This window comes from Hoplias malabaricus, chromosome 1 (assembly GCF_029633855.1).
Source record: "Hoplias malabaricus isolate fHopMal1 chromosome 1, fHopMal1.hap1, whole genome shotgun sequence".
In the NCBI taxonomy this organism is placed as follows: Eukaryota; Metazoa; Chordata; class Actinopteri; order Characiformes; family Erythrinidae; genus Hoplias; species Hoplias malabaricus.
The window spans coordinates 69,875,566-69,896,279 of record NC_089800.1 but is presented as its reverse complement, the minus strand read 5'-3'; the positions used below and the strand labels follow the sequence as shown (position 1 = coordinate 69,896,279).

General features: G+C 37.0%; 1 protein-coding gene across 2 annotated transcripts in view; it reads left to right on the top strand.

The window, feature by feature from the left end:
* The first annotated feature begins 6,941 nt into the window (after positions 1 to 6,941).
* Positions 6,942 to 20,714, top strand: part of LOC136708167 (cytosolic phospholipase A2 zeta-like) — a 31,363-nt gene continuing 17,590 nt past the window's right edge. The window contains exons 1-6 of one of the 2 annotated variants that reach the window (XM_066682509.1): positions 6,942 to 7,065; positions 10,700 to 10,772; positions 12,080 to 12,216; positions 13,849 to 13,977; positions 19,530 to 19,559; positions 20,339 to 20,379. In XM_066682509.1, coding sequence (XP_066538606.1) covers positions 7,060 to 7,065; positions 10,700 to 10,772; positions 12,080 to 12,216; positions 13,849 to 13,977; positions 19,530 to 19,559; positions 20,339 to 20,379 — 416 coding nt within the window. In that variant the 5' untranslated portion in view covers positions 6,942 to 7,059. The remainder of the gene's footprint in view (positions 7,066 to 10,699; positions 10,773 to 12,079; positions 12,217 to 13,848; positions 13,978 to 19,529; positions 19,560 to 20,338; positions 20,380 to 20,714) is intronic. The other variant, XM_066682517.1, reaches the window with a different exon arrangement.

The window sequence follows — 20,714 nt, the reverse complement described above, 5'->3', positions numbered from 1 at the left end:
ATGTGGGATTGGTCCACTATGTTTTCAGACACTACTACAAAATGGCGGGATATTCTCAATAGTGAGAATATAGTGAATAGGGCACAGTTTCAGACACAGCACTTGTATACAAAATGGCAAGTTTACTTCAGTGACTAGCTTCACAACAAATAGTCTTCACTGAAGCGTCTGCTTTCTCTGGTCAAACCTCAGAATCTACACTATCAGGCCCAAGAGATAAAGACAGGTACTGAAAAGAACAGACTGACCATAAAGAAGAAGGATATGCTTTATCTGAATGTTAGGCTGTTTCCACACCTGCACTTAACAGTCTGGTTAAATGGAACTCTGGTTCGTTTTCACCCATCCTGAGCTAAATAGCCTTAAATGTGAAAATTTTCTTGTAAAGAGGCACACAGCTGCACAGCCTTAACATAGGTAATAGACAAAATGATAAAATTTTAAACTGTGTGATTTTTTGTAATTTCTGTACATTGTCCCTAATCACCTAAACACTGCCTAAAAAGTAGTTTAGCCTTGGCCTAGCTTACTACTCACCCCACAAACAATAATAGTATAATAATGAAATTAGAATTACCTGCTGTCTTACTGTTCTTGTTGGTGAGGGGTGGTTTTAAAAATTGTTCTCACATTTAAGACTATTTAGCTCAGAATGAAAGACAAAAATACTAACATAGGCTTATTTTCTCATTCAGTCAGTGTACACAATGTCTTATAAATAGTCTTATAGTATTTGAACTTTCAATAATCATTGGAGCAACTAACATCATGCTACCATCTTCATCCATTTAAACAGACTATTTTCATCCACTTAAACTCTATCATCCTATGGTCTGTCAACCTTGGTTGCTACAACACCAGTGAGGTGATCCAGTTGCTTTCTATATGACTCTATGTATTCTTTATGATTGATGTAAGTTTTTATATTGATATTGATTGTGGGAGTGTTTTGGTGGGTATCGGGTTATGTCATATACTGTATAATACAAGCTTTGCGTATGCTGTCTGTGTTAGAAAATAATTATTTCTGTGCAAGGAACACATGTTGTGGAGCCCTGACAATCTTTATATGGTATTTATATATATATATATTTATAAAGGGTTCCATCCCTTTGAGGTTTCTGTGCCTTGACCAGGCTGCTGCAGAATGCCTTGTAGGAATGGGCAGAGTTGTCGAGAGCCATGGCTGAACACAAAGAACCATGCTTGTTGACAAAATATGAAACATTCTAGAATTGTCTGTGAACAGCTGAACAACTGAAGTAGAAAATCTCTTTGAAGAAGAGAAGGTACAAAAGAAAGTAAAGATTTTCATGAAAGAGTGAAAATGGAGTTATAGGGGACGGGTCCTCCCTGCTGTGATTGGTCTGTCATCTAGCCACCAAACATGGTGCCATAGGTCACAAGGGGGTTGTTTCCCATAATAAGATACCAAATTTATGATGAAGGAGAACTGCATGTTTACCAGTGACAGCTAAGACCCTATTTACTGGCCACTTCTCCACATCATTGCCCATTGCCCTAGTGAGCACAAGTGTCTGTCGGCTAATGTGACCGATTTGCACAAAAACAGTAATAAAGCTGAACTCATTCTTATTGGCTGCAAGTCAACTCTCAAATTATTATTAGTAATAGTATTACACCTTTTCTCACACAACTTCACTGGCTTCCGGTCAAATATAGCATTTAATTTAAAATATTTCTATTTGCTTATAAAGCATCTAACAATTTTGCTCCTTCATATCTGTCTGATCTTCTTCTCCCCTATAAGCCCTCCTGTACCCTCAAGTCTTCTATTAAGGGGACAATCACCATTCCTCCCTTCAACCTGTAAAGCTTTGGTGGTCAATCATTTTCTAGATTCATGCCTCAACTTTGGAATTCTCTTTCTCTACTGGTTAAACAATCTAATTCTCTCTCCATATTTAAATCTAATCATAACGCTAAACTGTTTAATGGCATTGCATCAGCAGCAGTTCAAAAACAAGAGTAGTATGCTGACCTCATTTCTCAGAGGAAGCAATGCATTACTTACACAAGTCTTTATCGTGTATATTATCTTGTTTCTGACATATTACTAAAACCATTGCCTTCTACATGAACACAACCAATAATTGTTTAAGGGAGTATATTCTAGTTGGATTAAGGATAAAACTTTAATGGGCGGCACAGTTGCGCAGCTGGTAGTGTCGCAGTCACACAACAATTCAGTGCTCTAGGAAACAATCATCCTGTATTCAAACATGAAGAAATAGAGGACAAACAACTCAAACTGTGCAGCAAAAGATGAGTGTGTCTAATGAGTGGACAGTCAGTAGAAAGGGGTTTAAAAACTCAAGTAGCTCTGCTGTGTCTGATCCACTCATACCACCTTAACACACACTAACATACCACCACCTCCACCACCAGTGTTACTGCAGCACTGAGAATGATCAATCGCCCAGATCAAACCTGCTGTGCAGTGGTCCTGATAAAGTATGCAAAGAGACAGATGGATTGTAATTGTAGAACTACAAAGTGATCCTGTATGGTCAGTAGAGCTGATAACATTGAATGTAGATATAAGGTGGGTGTTCCTAATCAAGTGGGCATTCAGTATATAAATGTATGATACATGCACAGTAAATTCACCAGTGTTAAATCAACACTATTAGTCTTAACACTGAGAGTGTTAAATTATTACACTAACAGTGTTAATTTAACACTAATAGTGTTGATTTAGCACTGGTGAATGTACTGTGTGAGGACAGGATGATCTGTAAGTGACTAATATTGAAGATAAGTGATCAGCAGAAGCTCTGTATGACTCCAGTCCCATCCAGGTCTGTAAAGACTACAGTTGGTAAGGGTGTAGCAGTAGATCTTTAAAATAGCATGGATGACATATAGATAAACAGATTGTGTAATGAAAGGGTGTTCCTTAAGGACTACTGCTGCAGGTAAAGCTCTGTAAGACTTAATTTAACGCAGTACATGTATGTTTGCTATAAAGGCACATTTATGGTATCTCACAGTAGTCTGTATGGACTACCATCGCAGCTAAGTGTTCTGTAAGACCACATCCAGACCAGTACATAAAGGCAGAATGTTACATATTTAAGGTGAAGGAACACCAGTGACCTGTGCAGAGGCTGGGCATCAACCACACTGAAAGTTACCTTTTCTTTAAATTACATGCAAGGATTACAGGGATTTTTAAGCAGGATTATTCCTATAGACAAGGAAAAAAATGCCTAAAAACACTGCTTTACAGCAGCCACATTAAATAACTTCTTCAATTTCTTGTTTTTCTTGTTTTAACAATTTTCTTGTTTTAAGTGCATACATTTAATTCATTTTTTGGCTTTGTAGCAGTAAAACCATGGGCCTGGAGCTTTGCTACTCCGGTACCCTTTTCAGGGATGTTTCTACAGGTGCAGTGGTTATTGCTCCAGAATGGAGGATGAGGAGTAAAAGGCTGAAACCAGAGGTGTCTGGCTAGAAGCACCGAGCATGAGTCATTTGACCGACAAAACCCCACCCCAACACACAGGAGAATGAAGAAGAAAATGCTAAATAATCCAACTACAGAAACACTTTGCACTGGATCAAGTTCCAGAACACCCTCCTTTCATGACTTTTTTGAGAATTGCCCTTTTATTAAAACAGGATCCCTATATATTTGAAATAATTCATGTGAAGGCTAGTTTAAATCAATCATGCCGACCTGTGTGAAAGTTCCCATTTTTATTTCTTCATTTCTCATTTCTGCTAAGGGGTGTCAAAAATGCTCACTTGTTCTAATTATCATTTATTCAGACATGCATTAATCACACACCACACGATCAGAACAGCACCTTTTCACCCACCAACAGCATAAAGCAATTGTCTGGGTAATAGCTGAATATTCAAGACTCAAAATTCCTTTTATTCCTTTGTCATTGTGTTTTCACAACAAAATTCAGTACCATGACTAAAGACGTTGAACACAAATCACATACATACAAACATACGTAACATACAAATATTACATATATACACACAAGATATCAAGATTTATTTCTCATAAATAATGTGTGGGTTGTCTGGTCTTTGTTTTCATAGCCTGTTTACTGCCCCACCCCAAATGTTATATTTGTACTCCTTAATGCAGGGATCAGACTACACAATATTTTTGTCTTTCACAATGTTCACAACTATGTCAGATTAGCGCTATAAATTCGTGTTGTGTCTTGGTTGAAAAACTGGCAACACTACATGTTTCACACGGACCGTTCTTCATTCACGTCACTGCGTGTGTTCAGTTTTCCTGGCTACAGAAGAGCAGTGTGTGCTGCTGGTGGTTTTGTGTTACAAAAAGAAGAAACCACAACTGTGGACCCGTTCCTGTGTGTTTCGAAGAGGAGAGAATATACTGTCTGTCCTGCAAAGAGAACCTGAGGAAATGTGTTAACATGTCAAGAGCATTTCCTCAGTTGTTTTTCCACAGAAGCCGCCCTCTTTCTCTTCTCCATGTTTACATATACACACCAGGAAACTTACATACTTCACGCAAGGACGCATACGCAAATGCCAACACATGGTCTCTGCAAACGCACGGCCCTGCTGTAAAAATTAGCTGGGCGCATTAATGTTACTGTGACAGTTAAAACACAGAACTCAGGTGAGCAACCTAGGACAGATCAGTGTCTGTAAACAAGATAGGGTTAAACATGTCTACAGTAGAGGAGTGAGGTTTATATGTTGCACAGGCAATAAAAGAAGATATTCAGTAGAAGTTGGGGAGGGTGATCTCTGAATCGTCTGGTAGAATTTGAATGAGGAACCAATTCTGAGTGAATCCTGACTCCAGACTGCTGGTCCACCATGACAGTTGGCTATAAATAACTTATATATAGATATGATAGATAGACTTTCCCTGTAGCACCCTTTGCAACAATGCTCAGAAAAGACCTACATTTGACTGGCTTTTCAAAGCTAGAGAACAGTGAAAGCTGGCAAAGGCATCTATTATCTTTGAATTATAACTGCTCTGTAGTGCTTTTCCGCATTTAGCAGCCATTTTCTCTGGGCCTTGCAACACTGTGCTGAGAGGGACATTCTAAAATGCTTAACATCGAGTAAGATTAACGTGGTTTAATGTACTAAAACAATGACCAAGATGCATCAAATATCTCTCACTCATTACGGATCTGATCGTAAGTATTCTCTACTGCTGAAACAATTTACCTGCAATTCAAGGTAAAGAACAGCCTACTTATAACTGTAATTAGTGAGAGAAATTTGGTGTTCCAGTCATTGTTTAAGTTCATTAAGTCACATTAGCCTATCTCCACATTAAATGATTTGCAATATCCCTACTGAGAACACTAACGGTGAGTCATGGTTGAATGGAAGGGCATTGCTGAATACAAAGCATTTGTTTTGGTACAAATATTTTGTGTGCTGGTGTGACATGTAGCGGCAGAAAGGACCATGTACAGAACCTTTAAGTTTTATTTCTTTACTTTTATTCAGCAGTTTTTTTAAGCTTTATGACAAAGTAAGTGTTTTGATACATAATGTTCTGCCTAAATTTTAGTAAAAAAGTAGCTGGAACTACTGTATGTCCTCTTTAGTGAGTCAGATTCTCTGAGGTCCTTTCCCATGTTAACCCATGATATTTTACCTTAATTTGGCCCATTTTTGGCCGCTTCAAAGTTTGGTATTGCCTTCAAGAAATGGCTATCCCCTCATAACGGAACAAATAAACGTTTATATACTTTTCATATTCATTTTTATCTTTTAAACAATTTTAGTCCCAAAACAAAGAAAAACATGGCAATTCATGTCATAAAATTATTGTACCCTAAAATAATATTATTAATTAAGTCAGTTAGTCAAGCAATTTAAAAACATATCTATGCAGAATACAATGATGTGCAAATTCTTTAACCTTACGGGGCCGTCTCCCAAAAAGGTATTAAGCCTGGTCCTGGACTATATCCTCCTTTCAGTGAAAGATCACAATTCAAAATTCTGACTAAGCTTAATACCTGTCTGGGAAACCACTCCTATATATCATTGAAAATAATACAATGGCAACATTTCCAATGTTGAAACTAAAACTAAGATGTATTATTTTTTTTCTTTAAAAAATGTACACCCATTTTTAATTTGATACCAGCTAGGACAGTGGCATGTTTACTCAAATGTTGTATCACTGCAAAACACATGTAGAAAATCATCATAATGACTGAAGCGGTAATTTTAAGGTAAAGATGTTACATATTTTCACTCTCCAATAAAAAACATTTATCTCTCAAAAATTGTAAGTTTACAGGAGAAAGAAAAAAATGTCTTAACTTTAATGGAAATCAGTGTAAAAAGACTTTATTCCAAGTGATTTTGGAGCATTTTTATTGGTCCATTTGTCATGAAATTATTACACAATGTGAAGGACAGCTTCTGTATTCAAATGATGTAGCAAATAAAAATAAACAAAAATGAAGGTAAATGAAGGTATTTTTCCATGAACTGCAAGCTACATTACAAACTTGCCAATGTTAAATCTTCACTATCAGTGTTTTAATTTAAAAATATGAGTTAATATTTAACACTTTTATTTACTAATACTAATAGTAATTTAACATTGGTGAAACTGCTGTGTAACACTCCTGTTTCAATTTGTGATCTGACACTATTATAACTCACTTCACAAGAGCAGCCTAATATTGAAAAATTAACTTTGAACCAACACTTCTCGTATTCTTCCTGAATTGGGTATGAGTTTTATTTCTGCTGTCTTTAACGTGACTTAATATCACTGTTGTTTTCAAATCACATGCAATGAAACATGGTTTTAGGTCATTTACAGACAACATTCATAAGTAATGCAAAATGTACGCTAGTTATTTCATAGTCTAAACCGAGACCGCAGGGTCTTATCAGCATTTTCTGAGTAAGTTCTCCCTCCCTGAGAAAATGGAACACGGGACCAGAGCTCAGGTATAAAAACAGACCTCCCTCTTTTCTCACTCGTTTTTCAAGTTTTACACAGTCAAGCTCACCTCCCGTGAAAGGATTCGGACACAGCAAATAATGCAGGTACTGTTTTCTAGTTTTCTTTAGTTTTAGAGGATGTTATATCTGAGGTAATGCAATCGAACACCTGCCATACGACACTGAAACTGACTTGCCATAACACACTTTCCGTCCCACCTTAAAGGGTAGTAGTACCTATATGCACCATTTAAGGTGGAGCGGACAAGATATAAGTCGAATTCAGTCGCTTTAGAGCAATGTTTAAGCGTAGAGTCTTAAGTTTAAATGTGGAGTCTTAAGTTTAGAAACATTTTAAACCTGTTAACACCAGTACAAATGCTACACTGACAAAAACAATGTGTCTTCCAGTTAAACACAGGCGCATGAGACTTTTAAACTAACATTAGACCATTGCAATAACTATCTAGTCATTTTATTTTCATATTTACAAGAGGTTCTCGGAATTCATGTGTTTCCCTTGAAATATTATGGACTCCACCTGTGTAGTACACAACAGTTCTCTCCACCTGTTGAACTGTAGTAGATATTTCCTACAGTTGCTCCCTCGCTTTTACCGAATCTCAGTCTGGTGATTCTTTCGGTTAGCGTGCTGCAAAATCCCAGTGGGCGTGTCCCCATTTTTCGCGAATTAAAATGGAGCTGCGTGATTGGAGCATTCATCCTGATAGACAGCTCTGTGTTTAAAGACTAGTATAAAAAGATAAAAAGGATGTTCTTAAAAGTCCGCGTGGGTTTCCTCCGGGTGCTCCGGTTTCCTCCCACAGTCCAAAAACACACGTTGCAGGTGGATTGGCGACTTGAAAGTGTCCGTAGGTGTGAGTGTGTGAGTGAATGTGTGTGTGTCTGTGTTGCCCTGTGAAGGACTGGCGCCCCCTCCAGGGTGTATTCCCGCCTTGCGCCCGATGATTCCAGGTAGGCTCTGGACCCCCCGCGACCCTAAATTGGATAAGCGGTTACAGATAATGGATGGATGGATGTTCTTAAAAATAGATTGTAAAAATTCCTTATATTTAGTGAACTCAGTTTCTTTAGGGTGCACCAGATGTGGACACAGCTATTTAATTGCACCAGTCTGATCCAGGAACGAAATTCAACATTAATATTTGACCACCCCAATTGTTGTGGTTTTAGCCATTTGTTAATTCGCAATGCTCGCGGCAATGTTCCAAAACCTAGCAGTGTATAGCGTTTTCAGAAGAGCAAAAGCTGTTAGTGCAGCAAATACAGAACAACATGCCTAGAAATACCCTCAATTTCAGTGTCTACATTTTTTTTTCTGTGGTTAAGAACCCTTTCTGAGATAAGACCTACATCTAGACAGTAAAATTTCTCAACTCACTCAGTGCAGTTCAAACATTGCAAATCATGGCTGTTCAAAGAAAAAACATGTAACTCCAAAATAATAATTTTACATTAGAAGAAAAAATACATTCTAAATTTTAATTGGAAGTGAATGTAAATAGATTTAACTCCAAGTCATTTTGGAGTATTTCTATTGAACCACTTATCATGAAATTGCAGTGTTCAAATTATGTAGTGAACTAAAAATTGATTGAGGTAAACTTGTACTTTGAACAGCGATTAAATAATCTTTAACATATTTGTTATACTTGATACTGTTCAGAACAAGGTCCATGTGAATATTGATTAGCCTCCAAGTAGCAGCGCTGTGTCTGATCCAATCTTACTAAAACAACACACAGAAACATAACACCACTATGTCACAGAGAATGATGCACATATTTGCTCTGTAGTGGTCCTGGTAACTGTATAAGAAGAATCAAGTTGCTTTGTAGTGAGTGATTCAGTTTATAGAATATATACATAGAGTATGTCTCCTATTTAAAATAGCTTTTTTTACAGACGCTTTTATATATCCAGGTCTCTAGGTGTTAGTATATATGACATGATATATCGTATCATTTTCTACAAGGTGTCGTGTCCATATGTGCCTGCTTTAATAGCCTGTGAAATAGATAGTGGAAAATTACATTTTGAACCTAATCTCTGCTGCATTTACATCCTGGAAACACATTTTTACCGACAATTTGTTAAAGGCAGTCACTCTATGGAAATATGAATAAAAACAGTGAAAATGCATTCATGTGCCCATTTTTAAATTAATACCGGCAACAAATTAGGGAAAGTGGAGTTTACCACTGTGTTGTACGTGTTGTTGTTCTATTACAACACACTATAATTGTTTGGGAACTGAGGAGACTAGTTGCTGTGGTTTTGAAAGTGTTTTCCCATTCTTGCTTGTTCTCGGATTTAGCTGCTCAGTTCCTTAGGGTCTCTGTTATAGTTAGTTTATTAATTTCATAATCCACCTGTTGATTTTCATTTGATGACAGGTCTGGACTAGTTTAGCCCTTGGACTCCTTAACTAAGGATCCATACTGTTGTAATCCAGTTTTAAAATGTGGACTGTCTTTGTCATACTGAAATAAACAAGGCCTTCCCTGTTCTCTGGATGGCACCATTCATTCAATCATTCATTGTCTGTAACCACTTATCCAGTTCAGAGTTGCGGTGGGTCTGGGGCCTACCAAGAATCATTGGGCACAAGGCAGGAATACACCCTGGTGGGGGCACCAGTCCTTTACAGGGCAACACGTTTACACACACACACACACACACACACACACACACATTTACACCTATGGACACTTTTAGTTGCCAATCCACCTACTAAAGTGTGTTTTGGACTGTGGGAGGAAACCGGAGTTGTAGTAGTAGTTCCAAAATATTATACAGTATTCTGCATTAAGTGTCTTCATAGATGTGCAAGTTAGCCATGTGCACTAATGACCCCGACAAACCATAACAGATGCTGGCTTTTAAACTTACAACAAGCCAGATGGCCCAATTTCTCTGTAGCCAAGACAAAATAATTTAAATTTTTGATTTGTTAGACCACAGGATACCATAACACTTGTGGACTCTGTTTATATATGTTTATTTTCTGTGCATTTGTGAGTTCAACTTACATTTGTAGATGCAGCTACAAACTGTGTTCAGACAGTGGATTTGGGAAGTGTTCCTAAGCCCATGCAGTGATGTCCACTACGCAATTATGTCTGGTGTTAATGCAGTGCCACCTGAGAGGCTGAAAATAACAGCCAACCAATATTGCTTTTGGGTCTTGTCCCATGCATATAGAGATTTCTCTGGATTTTTTTAAAATACTTTTTAATTATATTATGTACTGTAAACAAAGAGGTGCCAAGGTTCTTTGCTATTTTATTCATAGTTTCGAAATGATTTTGTCTTAATGTGTGTGGTTTTTATTTTTATTTTTTTATTTTTATTTTTTTATTCATTGTTTGCAACCGCTTATCCAGTTCAGGGATGCGGTGGGTCCAGAGCCTACCCAAAATCACAGGGCACCAGTCCTTCACAGCACAACACACACTCACACATTCACTCAAACCTATGGACACATTAAAAAAAAAAAAAAAAAAAAAAAAAAAAAAATATATATATATATATATATATATATATATATATATTATTAATTATATTATAAGTATATTATTAATTATGTCTTTTATAATTTTATAGATATGGTTTATCTTTTTATAATGACTTAGCAAATCAAGGGTATCATGGCTATGTCATGAAATGTGTGTCATCTAATCATATAAAGTATGTAAATTCTACTAATTCTTTCCAGAGGGAAAAGGTGCTGCACTGGAACCTTACTGTCAAAGTGCTTCAAGGGACATTCCTGCATTCTCACGACTATTGTATGTATTGTCATGACTATTGTACACAGACACAAACTCACACATTCAAACATACATGCATGCACCTGCACATGTGCACAGACACACACACACACACATTAGGTGAAATTGATTAATTTTCAGTCCACATGGAATTTTATGACTGTACAGAAATCCATCCATCCATTATCTGTAACCGCTTATCCAATTTAGGGTCGCGGGGGGTCCAGAGCCTACCTGGAATCATCGGGCGCAAGGCGGGAATACACCCTGGAGGGGACGCCGGTCCTTCACAGGGCTGTACAGAAATCTATATAGTATATAATCCCAAATTCTGAACTGTAGTATAATACGAATCTTTTATTCTGATATTATGGAGTTGTGTGTGTTGATGGTTTGAAGTATTTGGTTAAAAACACGTTCCACCAAAAAATATGTAAATAAATAAATATCTTTGATATTTATCAACTAAATTTAATTTTAATGTAATGGTCTATTATTATTATTATTATTTATTATTTTATGTTTATATTATTATTATAAATAGTCAATGGTCATGTTTGTCTGACTCTTTATGATGAGCCATAAGAGGCAGATCTGGACTTCAGGCAGGCCAGTCAAGTCAAGCACACACTGTGTCAGCAAAGACATTAGGTTGTAGCATAGAATGTGCAGAATGGAGCCAGGCATTACCTTGCTAAAATAACCCTGGGCTTCCCTGCAAAAGATGTCATCTTGTTGACATCATATTTCCCTAAAATCCCAAAACCTCTACATCAATGGTACCTTTACATGTCATGACACCCCTGTAGCGTGACAATGTATGCTTTTCCACCTTTCATTAATAACAGTCTGTAGAGTTACTTTTACCTTTCACACAGAGAAATATGGGCTCTCTATGAGTTATATTCAAAGCTGATGTAAAGATAAAGATAACCATAAGTTAGAAAAAGTAGGGTTAATAACTGATTTGGTTTGAAGTTAGACCTGGGGGCAGTCTTAAAGTGTGTGCACTGCAAGTATAAAACTGTTAATTTTATCCCATGTTTTCCGACTAGGCAGTACACTTAAAACAAAAAAAATAATAAATTAAAAAAAGCCTGAAAGGATTGCTTTGTTTCACATTTTAAAAGTTGGTAGACTCCAGGTCCCCAAATGAATGTGCACATTCTGAACTGAACTAGCAATTTTGATAACCTGTCCCTTTTAATGCTATTCTGATACCACCTGAGACTAATAACTTCATATAAGGATTAATTATTAATGATTAATCATTGTTTTGCAAGAAGTAACTAAACTAATTCTAATACACTTTTTCTCCTCTATAGTGTCTGAGTCTGACCTCTATGTGACCTTGCAGCTGCCCACTGCCTCAGCCTGTACATACCGCACCAGATCTATCACTAACAATAACAAACCTGAGTGGAATGAAATTTTCCACTTCCGTGTCCACGGTCAGGTCAAGGTGAGCCAGACTGGGATTTATTCCAAATCTAACATAATACACCCAGGTATTTTTAACATCATCATCTTCATCTTCATATTATGGAGGCAGCCATGGCTTGGTGCCGGAAGTTTGCTGGTTCAGTCCCAAGGGAACATCCATGGCTGGATTTGTAAAAAAGGATCAACTTGCAAAGCACTGAATAACACCCAGTGGTTTAACTTCTAACTGTGAGCAAGTAGCTATTAATGAGTGTATGAGAGTGACTGAGTGAGTTATCGGGCAGTTCCATGACATGTAATGTTTCGACATTTACACTGATAATTCCATGACAAAAAAACAAAACAAAAATTATGGTGAAAAATGTTCTTGGACAATCTATTTTTCACAATAAAAAAAAAAGAGATGAGAACTTTGAAGAAAATGACTATGATAAAATGACACTTTTTGTTAACAAGTACAAACTACAGTATGTGAAATACTGGTTGGTGAAATATTAATGTGAAAGATTCATAAATTTCCTGCTATCAGATTTCCACAGCGTTCACAAACAATTCTCCTCACAGACTCCACTGCAGACAAGGTCTGGGCAAAGCCTCTGTACTGTACCTTTTTTCTGAGAATGTAGATTATTAAATATCGAGTATCAGTATGCATTTAAACCGGAAATAAACACTTTATGTTAAAAACTTAGTTAAATCAGATCAGAGTTAGATCAGAGCTGGAAACAAACTCTACAGGATAGGGGATCTGTAGTATCATAATTGGAAATAAACTTGATGGATGTCCATCATCAGAACTGGAAATAAACTCAGTGTACTGGATCTCTTATATTAGAATGGGAAAGGAACTATTTAGAATATTAAATCTCTAATATCAGAGAGGTACTGATAGACATGTTAGCTCTCTGAGTTGAGCACCATGGCACACCTGACTCTGCTTTAGGGCTGTTTCTAAAGCTGTACAGACATGTCAGAGCAGAAAGCAGAACACAACAGATCCCATACTGTGGGCTGCGGTCTGCTTCAGCATGCAAATCCTAATCATGATTGAGAGTGTACATGTGTGAGTGACTGAGTGAGTACCAAGCCAGTTCCATTAGCTGCTTCAAACATTTAACAAAAAAAAAACAAAAAAACAATTTGAATAAGTATAGGGTGTAAGTCAATATTTTAAAGTTTTATTCCCCAATTCTGATGCTGAAGATTGATCTTAAATATTAGAATTAGAAAGAACATCCTGTCAGCTATTTGTAAGATATTTAATTATATTTATAAGAATTTTAAAACAAACTCTGATGGACATGGGATCTTCTGTAATGGTATAAATTAGGAGATGATTCTGTACGGAATTGGATAGCCAATATCAGAATTGGGAAATATTTCTAATACCAAAGAGAGTTTATCTTAGAGCTTTATTTGTCAGCAACAATACATCACATTCGTACAATACATTGTGCATTCATTGCATTTGGCAGATGTCTTTATCCAGATTTCAATCATGTTACAGATGTAGGCTAATTTAGAGTTTTTTAGAGACTTGTCCAAGGAGTCTTATAGATTGAGAGTCTGGGTGGGGAACTGAATGGTGGTCTGCAGCACTGAAGTCAGCTGTGTCACCCACAACGCTAACCAAATTTTGGTTCCTTCCCAGAACATTCTGGAGCTAAATGTCTATGATCAAGACATATTAAAGGATGACCTCTGCAGCACTATCCTGTTTGACATTGGTAACCTCACAGTGGGGCAGAAGGAGACCAAAGTCTTCATCATCGATGACAAGGTCAGCATGTGTTAATCTGTTACTGTAGGTGTTCTTTCACAAAAACAGATTTTTATCCAAACAAGCCTTACTGCTGCACCATAGTTTTGCCACACCTTTGTAGACACCACTTATAATGAATGATTTTAGCAACAAACTTTAAACAAGTTGAAGTTCAGCTGGGCACTGTGTATAGTATATGTATAATATTCTAGTATATGTATAATATCCAATACAGTCAAAATAGCCTTCTTCCACTTACGCAATATTGCCAAAAGTCTGCATATTTTACCCTAAAAAGATGCAGAGAAACTAGTGCATGCTTTTATAACTTCACGTCTAGAATACTGCAATGCGCTCCTTGCAGGGAGCTTGTGGAAAGCGTTACACAAGCTTCAGGTTAGTTCAAAATGCAGCAGCCAGGGTGCGCAAGTAGAGCTAGAAAATTCGACCATATCACCCCAGTTCTCTCGTCCCTACACTGGCTGCACGTAAAATTTCGCATTGACTATAAAATACTCCTCGTAGCTTATAAATCTCTAAATGGTTTAGGCCCGTTGTATCTTACTGAACTTCTCATACCTTATCGCCCGTCGCGTACACCTCGTTCACAGGATGCCTATCTACTCTTAGTTCCTCGCATTAAGAAAAACACTGCAGGAGGAAGAGCGTTTTTTCACAAAGCTACTCAACTCTGGAATAGCCTTCCGGTTACTATTCGGGGCTCAGACACACTCTCAATCTTTAAATCTAGATTAAAAACCTACCTTTTCAAACAAGCTTTTGGTTAATCACTCACTTTCAGGTTACTCCTTCTCTATTAGTTTTAGAGCTGGTTTTCATAGTATCACTGCTCTGTATTAACCCTGTAATTCTACCATAGCTACAGCTTTTTTAGTTAGCTTTCTGGTAACCGCCAATACGCTGTCTGTTGCTGGGTTCTCTTGCCTGACCCATGGAAGCTTTTTTCACAGGACAATTGTGCCTGTCCTTTACCATGAACCTACTAACCTCTGTATTTTTATTTATTCCCTTTGTCTGGTTTTATTTCTCCTCTCTCTCTCATGCTTTGAGAAGTCCTGCTGCTCTCCAGGTGTTGCCCTGATCCAGCCCCTGTGTGTCCTGTACAAGATCCTGGCCTTGTCTCATCTACACTATCATGCTTGGTCATGCTCTTTTATCTCAAATTAACTCTGCACATACTTTTAACTCACACAGAATCACTGATCACCTCCTCTTCCTCAGACTCATACATCACTAATATACTACATTCACATTATATAAACCCATTCATCTGTCATCAGTTCACTTTTACTTCTGTTCTTTTCTCTGTTGTGTCTCCGGTGTTGACCCGAGGAGGATGGGTTCCCCGTATGAGTTTTGGTTCCTTCCAAGGTTTCTTCCTCATGTGCTGAGGGAGTTTTTCCTTGCCACTGTTGCCCCTGGCTTGCTCATAGGGGGCTTGGACCTGGATCTCTGTAAAGCTGCTTTGTGATTACTTTTGTTGTGAAAAGCGCTATATTGATTGATTGATTCTATAGCTCACCGTGCTTGTGTGTTGTCATTTGAGTCTCAATCCCCGATTGTTTAAATGCAAACCCTGAGTGCTTTTTTTTTTTTTTCTCCCCAAGTCTCAGGTGTTTCAAATCACCTACTGTACTTTTAAAATGATGTATGATGTAATATCCACCAGGTCTAGGCCCCTCCCCCTACCTCTTCTCACTATCCACACTAAGCCCAAAAGGAAGATGGACATGTAAATATATTAGGCTAGGAAAACACTTCTCTGCCCTGAACATTAAAGGTTTCTCTGCTGTACAATACCTGATTCAACTATTATCTCATCAATAAGTGCCGTTGCTGAGTCGAACTGGGAAATGCACAAAAATACACAAAGTATTCCATATCCTGGAATGAGAAACAATAATATATAATTTACTTTACAGTATGAGGAAAGAGGAAAAGTTAGATAAAATTAACAGGAAAGGAGAAGAGAGAGAGGGAGTGTGTGCATTAGTGGAGGGAAGATGAACAACTTCTCTTAGTGTGTGTCAATCAAGCCAGTCGACAAGTATTATTTATCATCTTAACAGCCCTTCCAAATGAAGACAGTAACTATTGTAGTAACTATATCACATACTGGCTGTACTACTGGGTAACCTTTTGCTATTGGCCAAAGTCTAGTGGGTGAATGGATGAATTGATATACTCTCAGAAAAAATGGTACAGTAGAGTACAGTTTTTGGTGGTACCCTCAAGGGTACATATTTGCATCTTTAGTTATGGAACATAACCTCTGGAGAAGAGAATGTAATGTAACCTGTAAAGGTACATTTACACCGTGTGTACATTTAGTGGCAATAATGTACCTCTGCCATGGCCAAATAGCATATATTGGCTAGAGCATAGGAATGTGTTCTCTGGAGTGTTAGAGAATCATCCAGTAATTTTGGGATGAGTCTGAGTGGCGTTTGTTGGATGAGCAGGTGTTTTTACAAACATTTGACCGTGTATTGTATGAGGTAATTAACATGAGTGCACTTGTGTTGCTAAACCTGTGCTAAAACGCTGCTGTGTAATTATTGACTCATTGAGATAAATAGTCACCTCTTATTTTCAGTGTAGCACTTGCAAGGTAACTTGCTTTTTTTTAAATCTGCTATATTATGAATAATATGAAAAAAACAATACCTTTGTCAGTGCATTTGCACATTCCTTTTGTCTACTAAACAAACAAAAAAGAAATAAGGCGGCATAAGTCAGAAATATGGGATTCTATGAACCCTTCTGATATGCTTTGCATCTTATGTAATAAGTAGAATCATCAGAAATATACCTGGTCCTCATTTGAGTGTCTCCAATCACAACACTGTGTTTGAAAATGAAATGAGAGAACCAAGAAAAACGGTAAATAAAGTGAGCTTCTCTTCCTCAGTCTTCACTGCTTCACTCTCTGGACTGTGGTTGTCTTTGTGTGGTTCATAATCATTTTAAAGGACAGGTGCTGAAACCATTCATTTTGAACAGGGCTGGTCAGAAACAGTGAAAATGTTACCTTGTTGTTTGATCCTTGTTATATTTTGACCAAAGCATGTCACGTTTCATTAAGACCCCAATACTGTGGTCACTGGTGAAAAATAGATTATATCTTATTATATTATATTTATATATTATATTATTATATATTATAAATAGAATATATCACCTTTAATAATGCAAGAGCAAGAGTCTTTGTAAAATATATTGTTTAAATGTGTCAGTATGTCCATATTAAATGTTCCTTGTAGTCTCAGCTGACAATAATCCAGATAAAGTGTTAGAGAAAGAACTTATAATGCATGTGTTAAACTTAAAAGATAAACATAACACAAACCCACTTTTCTAAAAAAGTCAACATGTCACAACACTGTCGGTTGATGAAGAAATCCTTCCAGTCTTGTTCCTGAGCATTGTGTTTCTTGAAGCAGTTGACAAATATTGTCATGAGTTTTGGCATAAATTTAGCAAAATAAAAGTCATGACACATCTTTGCTTTCAAGTGCCTTTTGTATGATGCTTATTTATAAATTTTATTGTAATCTGCTTATAGTGGAATGTTCCAAAATACTGTAATTTGAATGTTCCATAAACTTTTCACTCTTATTTGCCCATATCCCAAATTTTTGGAGTGTGTTACATCAGGAATCAAATCCTAAATTGGATTAAATTTTCAAAATATAAACCTGTTGCTCAGCCAAAACCTTGAAGATCTTTTCTCTGTTCTTGTGTTCGTGTAATAGAAGTTTACAAATCACAAATCACATAATATTGTTGTATTGTATTTTACAAAAAAATATCTCAACAGGGTTTGAAAATTGAATCTAACGAAAACCTGCCCGTTAGCTAATTTAAGAAAGACAAAGAAATCACAATCCAAACTTCATAATCTATACACAGAACATAAGGCCAAATATTTGTGCATTCAATATGTTTTCTGCTTTTAACTTAAAATAAGATATTAACAGGGAGTTTTTCCCATTTTACTCGAGAAGGCTTTACACTAGTGGGAAAATTTCTTTAAGGATTTGGTGACATTCAGTCACAAGAACATTAGTCATGTTAAGTAATGTTGTTGGATGGTTAGCTCTGGATCACCAAAACCACTCTAACTCATCCCAAAGATATTAGGTGGAGCTACATTACTTCAGAAAACAAAGTTCCAGTGTTGCACAGCCTGTTGCTGAGGACCTTATACACCTCTAGCCTTTGCTTTACATTGGGCAATGTCTTTAGGCACATTTGCCGCTGCTCCAAGGCTATTCTCTTCAGTGTTTATTCTATTACCCGGTGCTTCTCTATGGAGATCCACACCAGTCAACATAAAGTAGGATATTTAACTAATTATAAAGGGTGTCTACAAACTTTTGGACCTATAGTATATTCATTTTTGCCTTTGCCAATATGATGTGTTTACTGGCTTTTTATGTATTCATACTGTAGTGTCATGTCATAGAAGCTTTAGATGGAAATTTTACCATAAATGACTGTGAGGTTAGATAAAACTGAATTTATCTTAGTAAAACTTCCTATGAACCCTGTATTTATAGTGAATTATCCTATCATATCAAGTTTATTTGTATGCCGCTTTTTACAACTGATACTTACTCCCTAAGGCACTCGGAGTTGCTAGCACTGAATCTTGCTGTTTATCCCTTGATAATAATAAGCTCTGGATGCCCACTTCTAGCTGGTCCACTTTATCCACCAGAGAGCTAACTAGCTGACACTTAGCACAAACACAACCACTATCATTATTGCTAGAGGTGGAAAAGGGGGTTAAACTAAACATGCCAAACTTTGAGCAGGCAAAACAGCCAGTAATATCCATGGTACTTACTGCTTTTGGTTGATTTTAGGAACTTACACCAGAAATGTTACTGCAGGAGCCGGTGGCAATTTTAGTGCGAGTGTAATAAATATTCCTGCGGAGATAATCTATAAAATAGATCTATGGATGGTTAGTAAGTGGTTAAACCAGAAATAAGTACAGAAATAACAGTAGAAACAAGTAACAGGAAAACCAGAGCGATCAAAACAGTTTCTTCTAAATTGGAACAGCCAAATGGGTTGCCAGATTATAAATGCATTTGTACATTATATGGCTAACACACAAGCACAAAAAACCCCTATAACAACATCCCCCACCAACATAACACACCCCAGTGACACAAAACCCCAAATCAATGAATAAGGGAAGGCTACATGCATCCTGGGAGCTCCCCAGGGAGACCCCAGCCATGCCCATATTCCAATACTGCTACAGTGTGTACATTGTTCTTAGGAATGGATATTGTACTGCATTATAATGCCTGTCTTTATGTAATCACATTCATACCTCATAAAGGGTTAAGTATGCAGCTATATCTGTTTAGGAATAATTAGAGGCAAATAGTCATTATAAGGTAATAGGCATATAATGAATTATAAATACAGGATTCATCAGAAGTGTTACATTTATCTTTTTAGTTAATAGTTTCATTAAAAAGCTGCTTGCATAGAACAAACCAAACAAAACATTCAGTTGTTTGACTTAGGCCAAGCAGGATGTCCTGGAGTGTGAGGGGGTAAGTGATACTTTACAGTCTTGTGCCGTGGAGTAGAGGTTTGGGCCTGTGTTTATTTGGGAGATGAAGGCAAAGGGTAAATGCTCACACTGAAATAAAGCAATGTTAGCTTCACTGGAATAATAGCAGTTAAGTTGACTTTTCACTAAAAGCTATCATTTGTATTTCAAGTGTTTGTTTGGATGGTCACTTACAAAATGGCATTAAATAATACCCTCCAGTTGTCATTCGCCTTAATTCTCAACAAATCTAATCTCACTAAGAGTCATTGGGCAAGACTCCTAAATAAAATATGAATTTTTGTAACATATTGAGAATCACCGGGCCCTGTCACTGTCCAGTGAGAAACATGTATCTAGAAAACACCAACTTTACAGGAGAAGGAAAAAAGGATTTTTATTCCAAGTTGTTTTTGGAACATTTCTATTGGTCAATTCATCATGAAATTTTCACACAATGAAGGACAGCTGCTGTGTTGAAATGATGTAGAAAACTAAAAATGGATAAAAATGGGGATAAATATTTTTCACTGGGGAGCCACGATAAAAGCATCTATAAAATGCCCTAAATGCAGTAGTAAAACAAACGTGTGAGCTTTCACCCACAGCCCAAAACATTTGCATGTAGAAGTAGTGTGTAGGACTTGGAACAGAGGTTTAACAGCATGCTTTCAAAAAGAAACTGACCACAACTAATCTGGGACAGAAAGAAAAGTCTGTGGAAATAAGGGTGTGTAAAGATATTTTTGTAATTACCTGCTGTTTTGGATGTATTTCCAGACAAAAGATGAGCTGTGGGTGGAATTTGAGATTACAGAGAGGTGAGTGTGTAAAGTTTGGCCCTCAAATTAAATTCCAAACCTGGACTAAATCCGTTAAATATGATTTTATAGAACTGGTTAATGATGGATTCACCCAGCAGGGTCCAAAGCTAAACTCGTTTTGATTTTAGCTGGTCTATGCTGGGTCTACTTTTCTCAGATGGTTTTAAACTAGAGGTTGGAACAAGGATTTAATAAATTCAGTTAATTTAACACAGAAGATTAAATTGTGTTCAGCCACAAGCGCATTACTGAGGTCAGATATATTCTAAAGGTCTATGCTTTTCTGAGAGTTTTCAATATGCTTCTTGCCGAAGCACGGTCTTCACTTAATC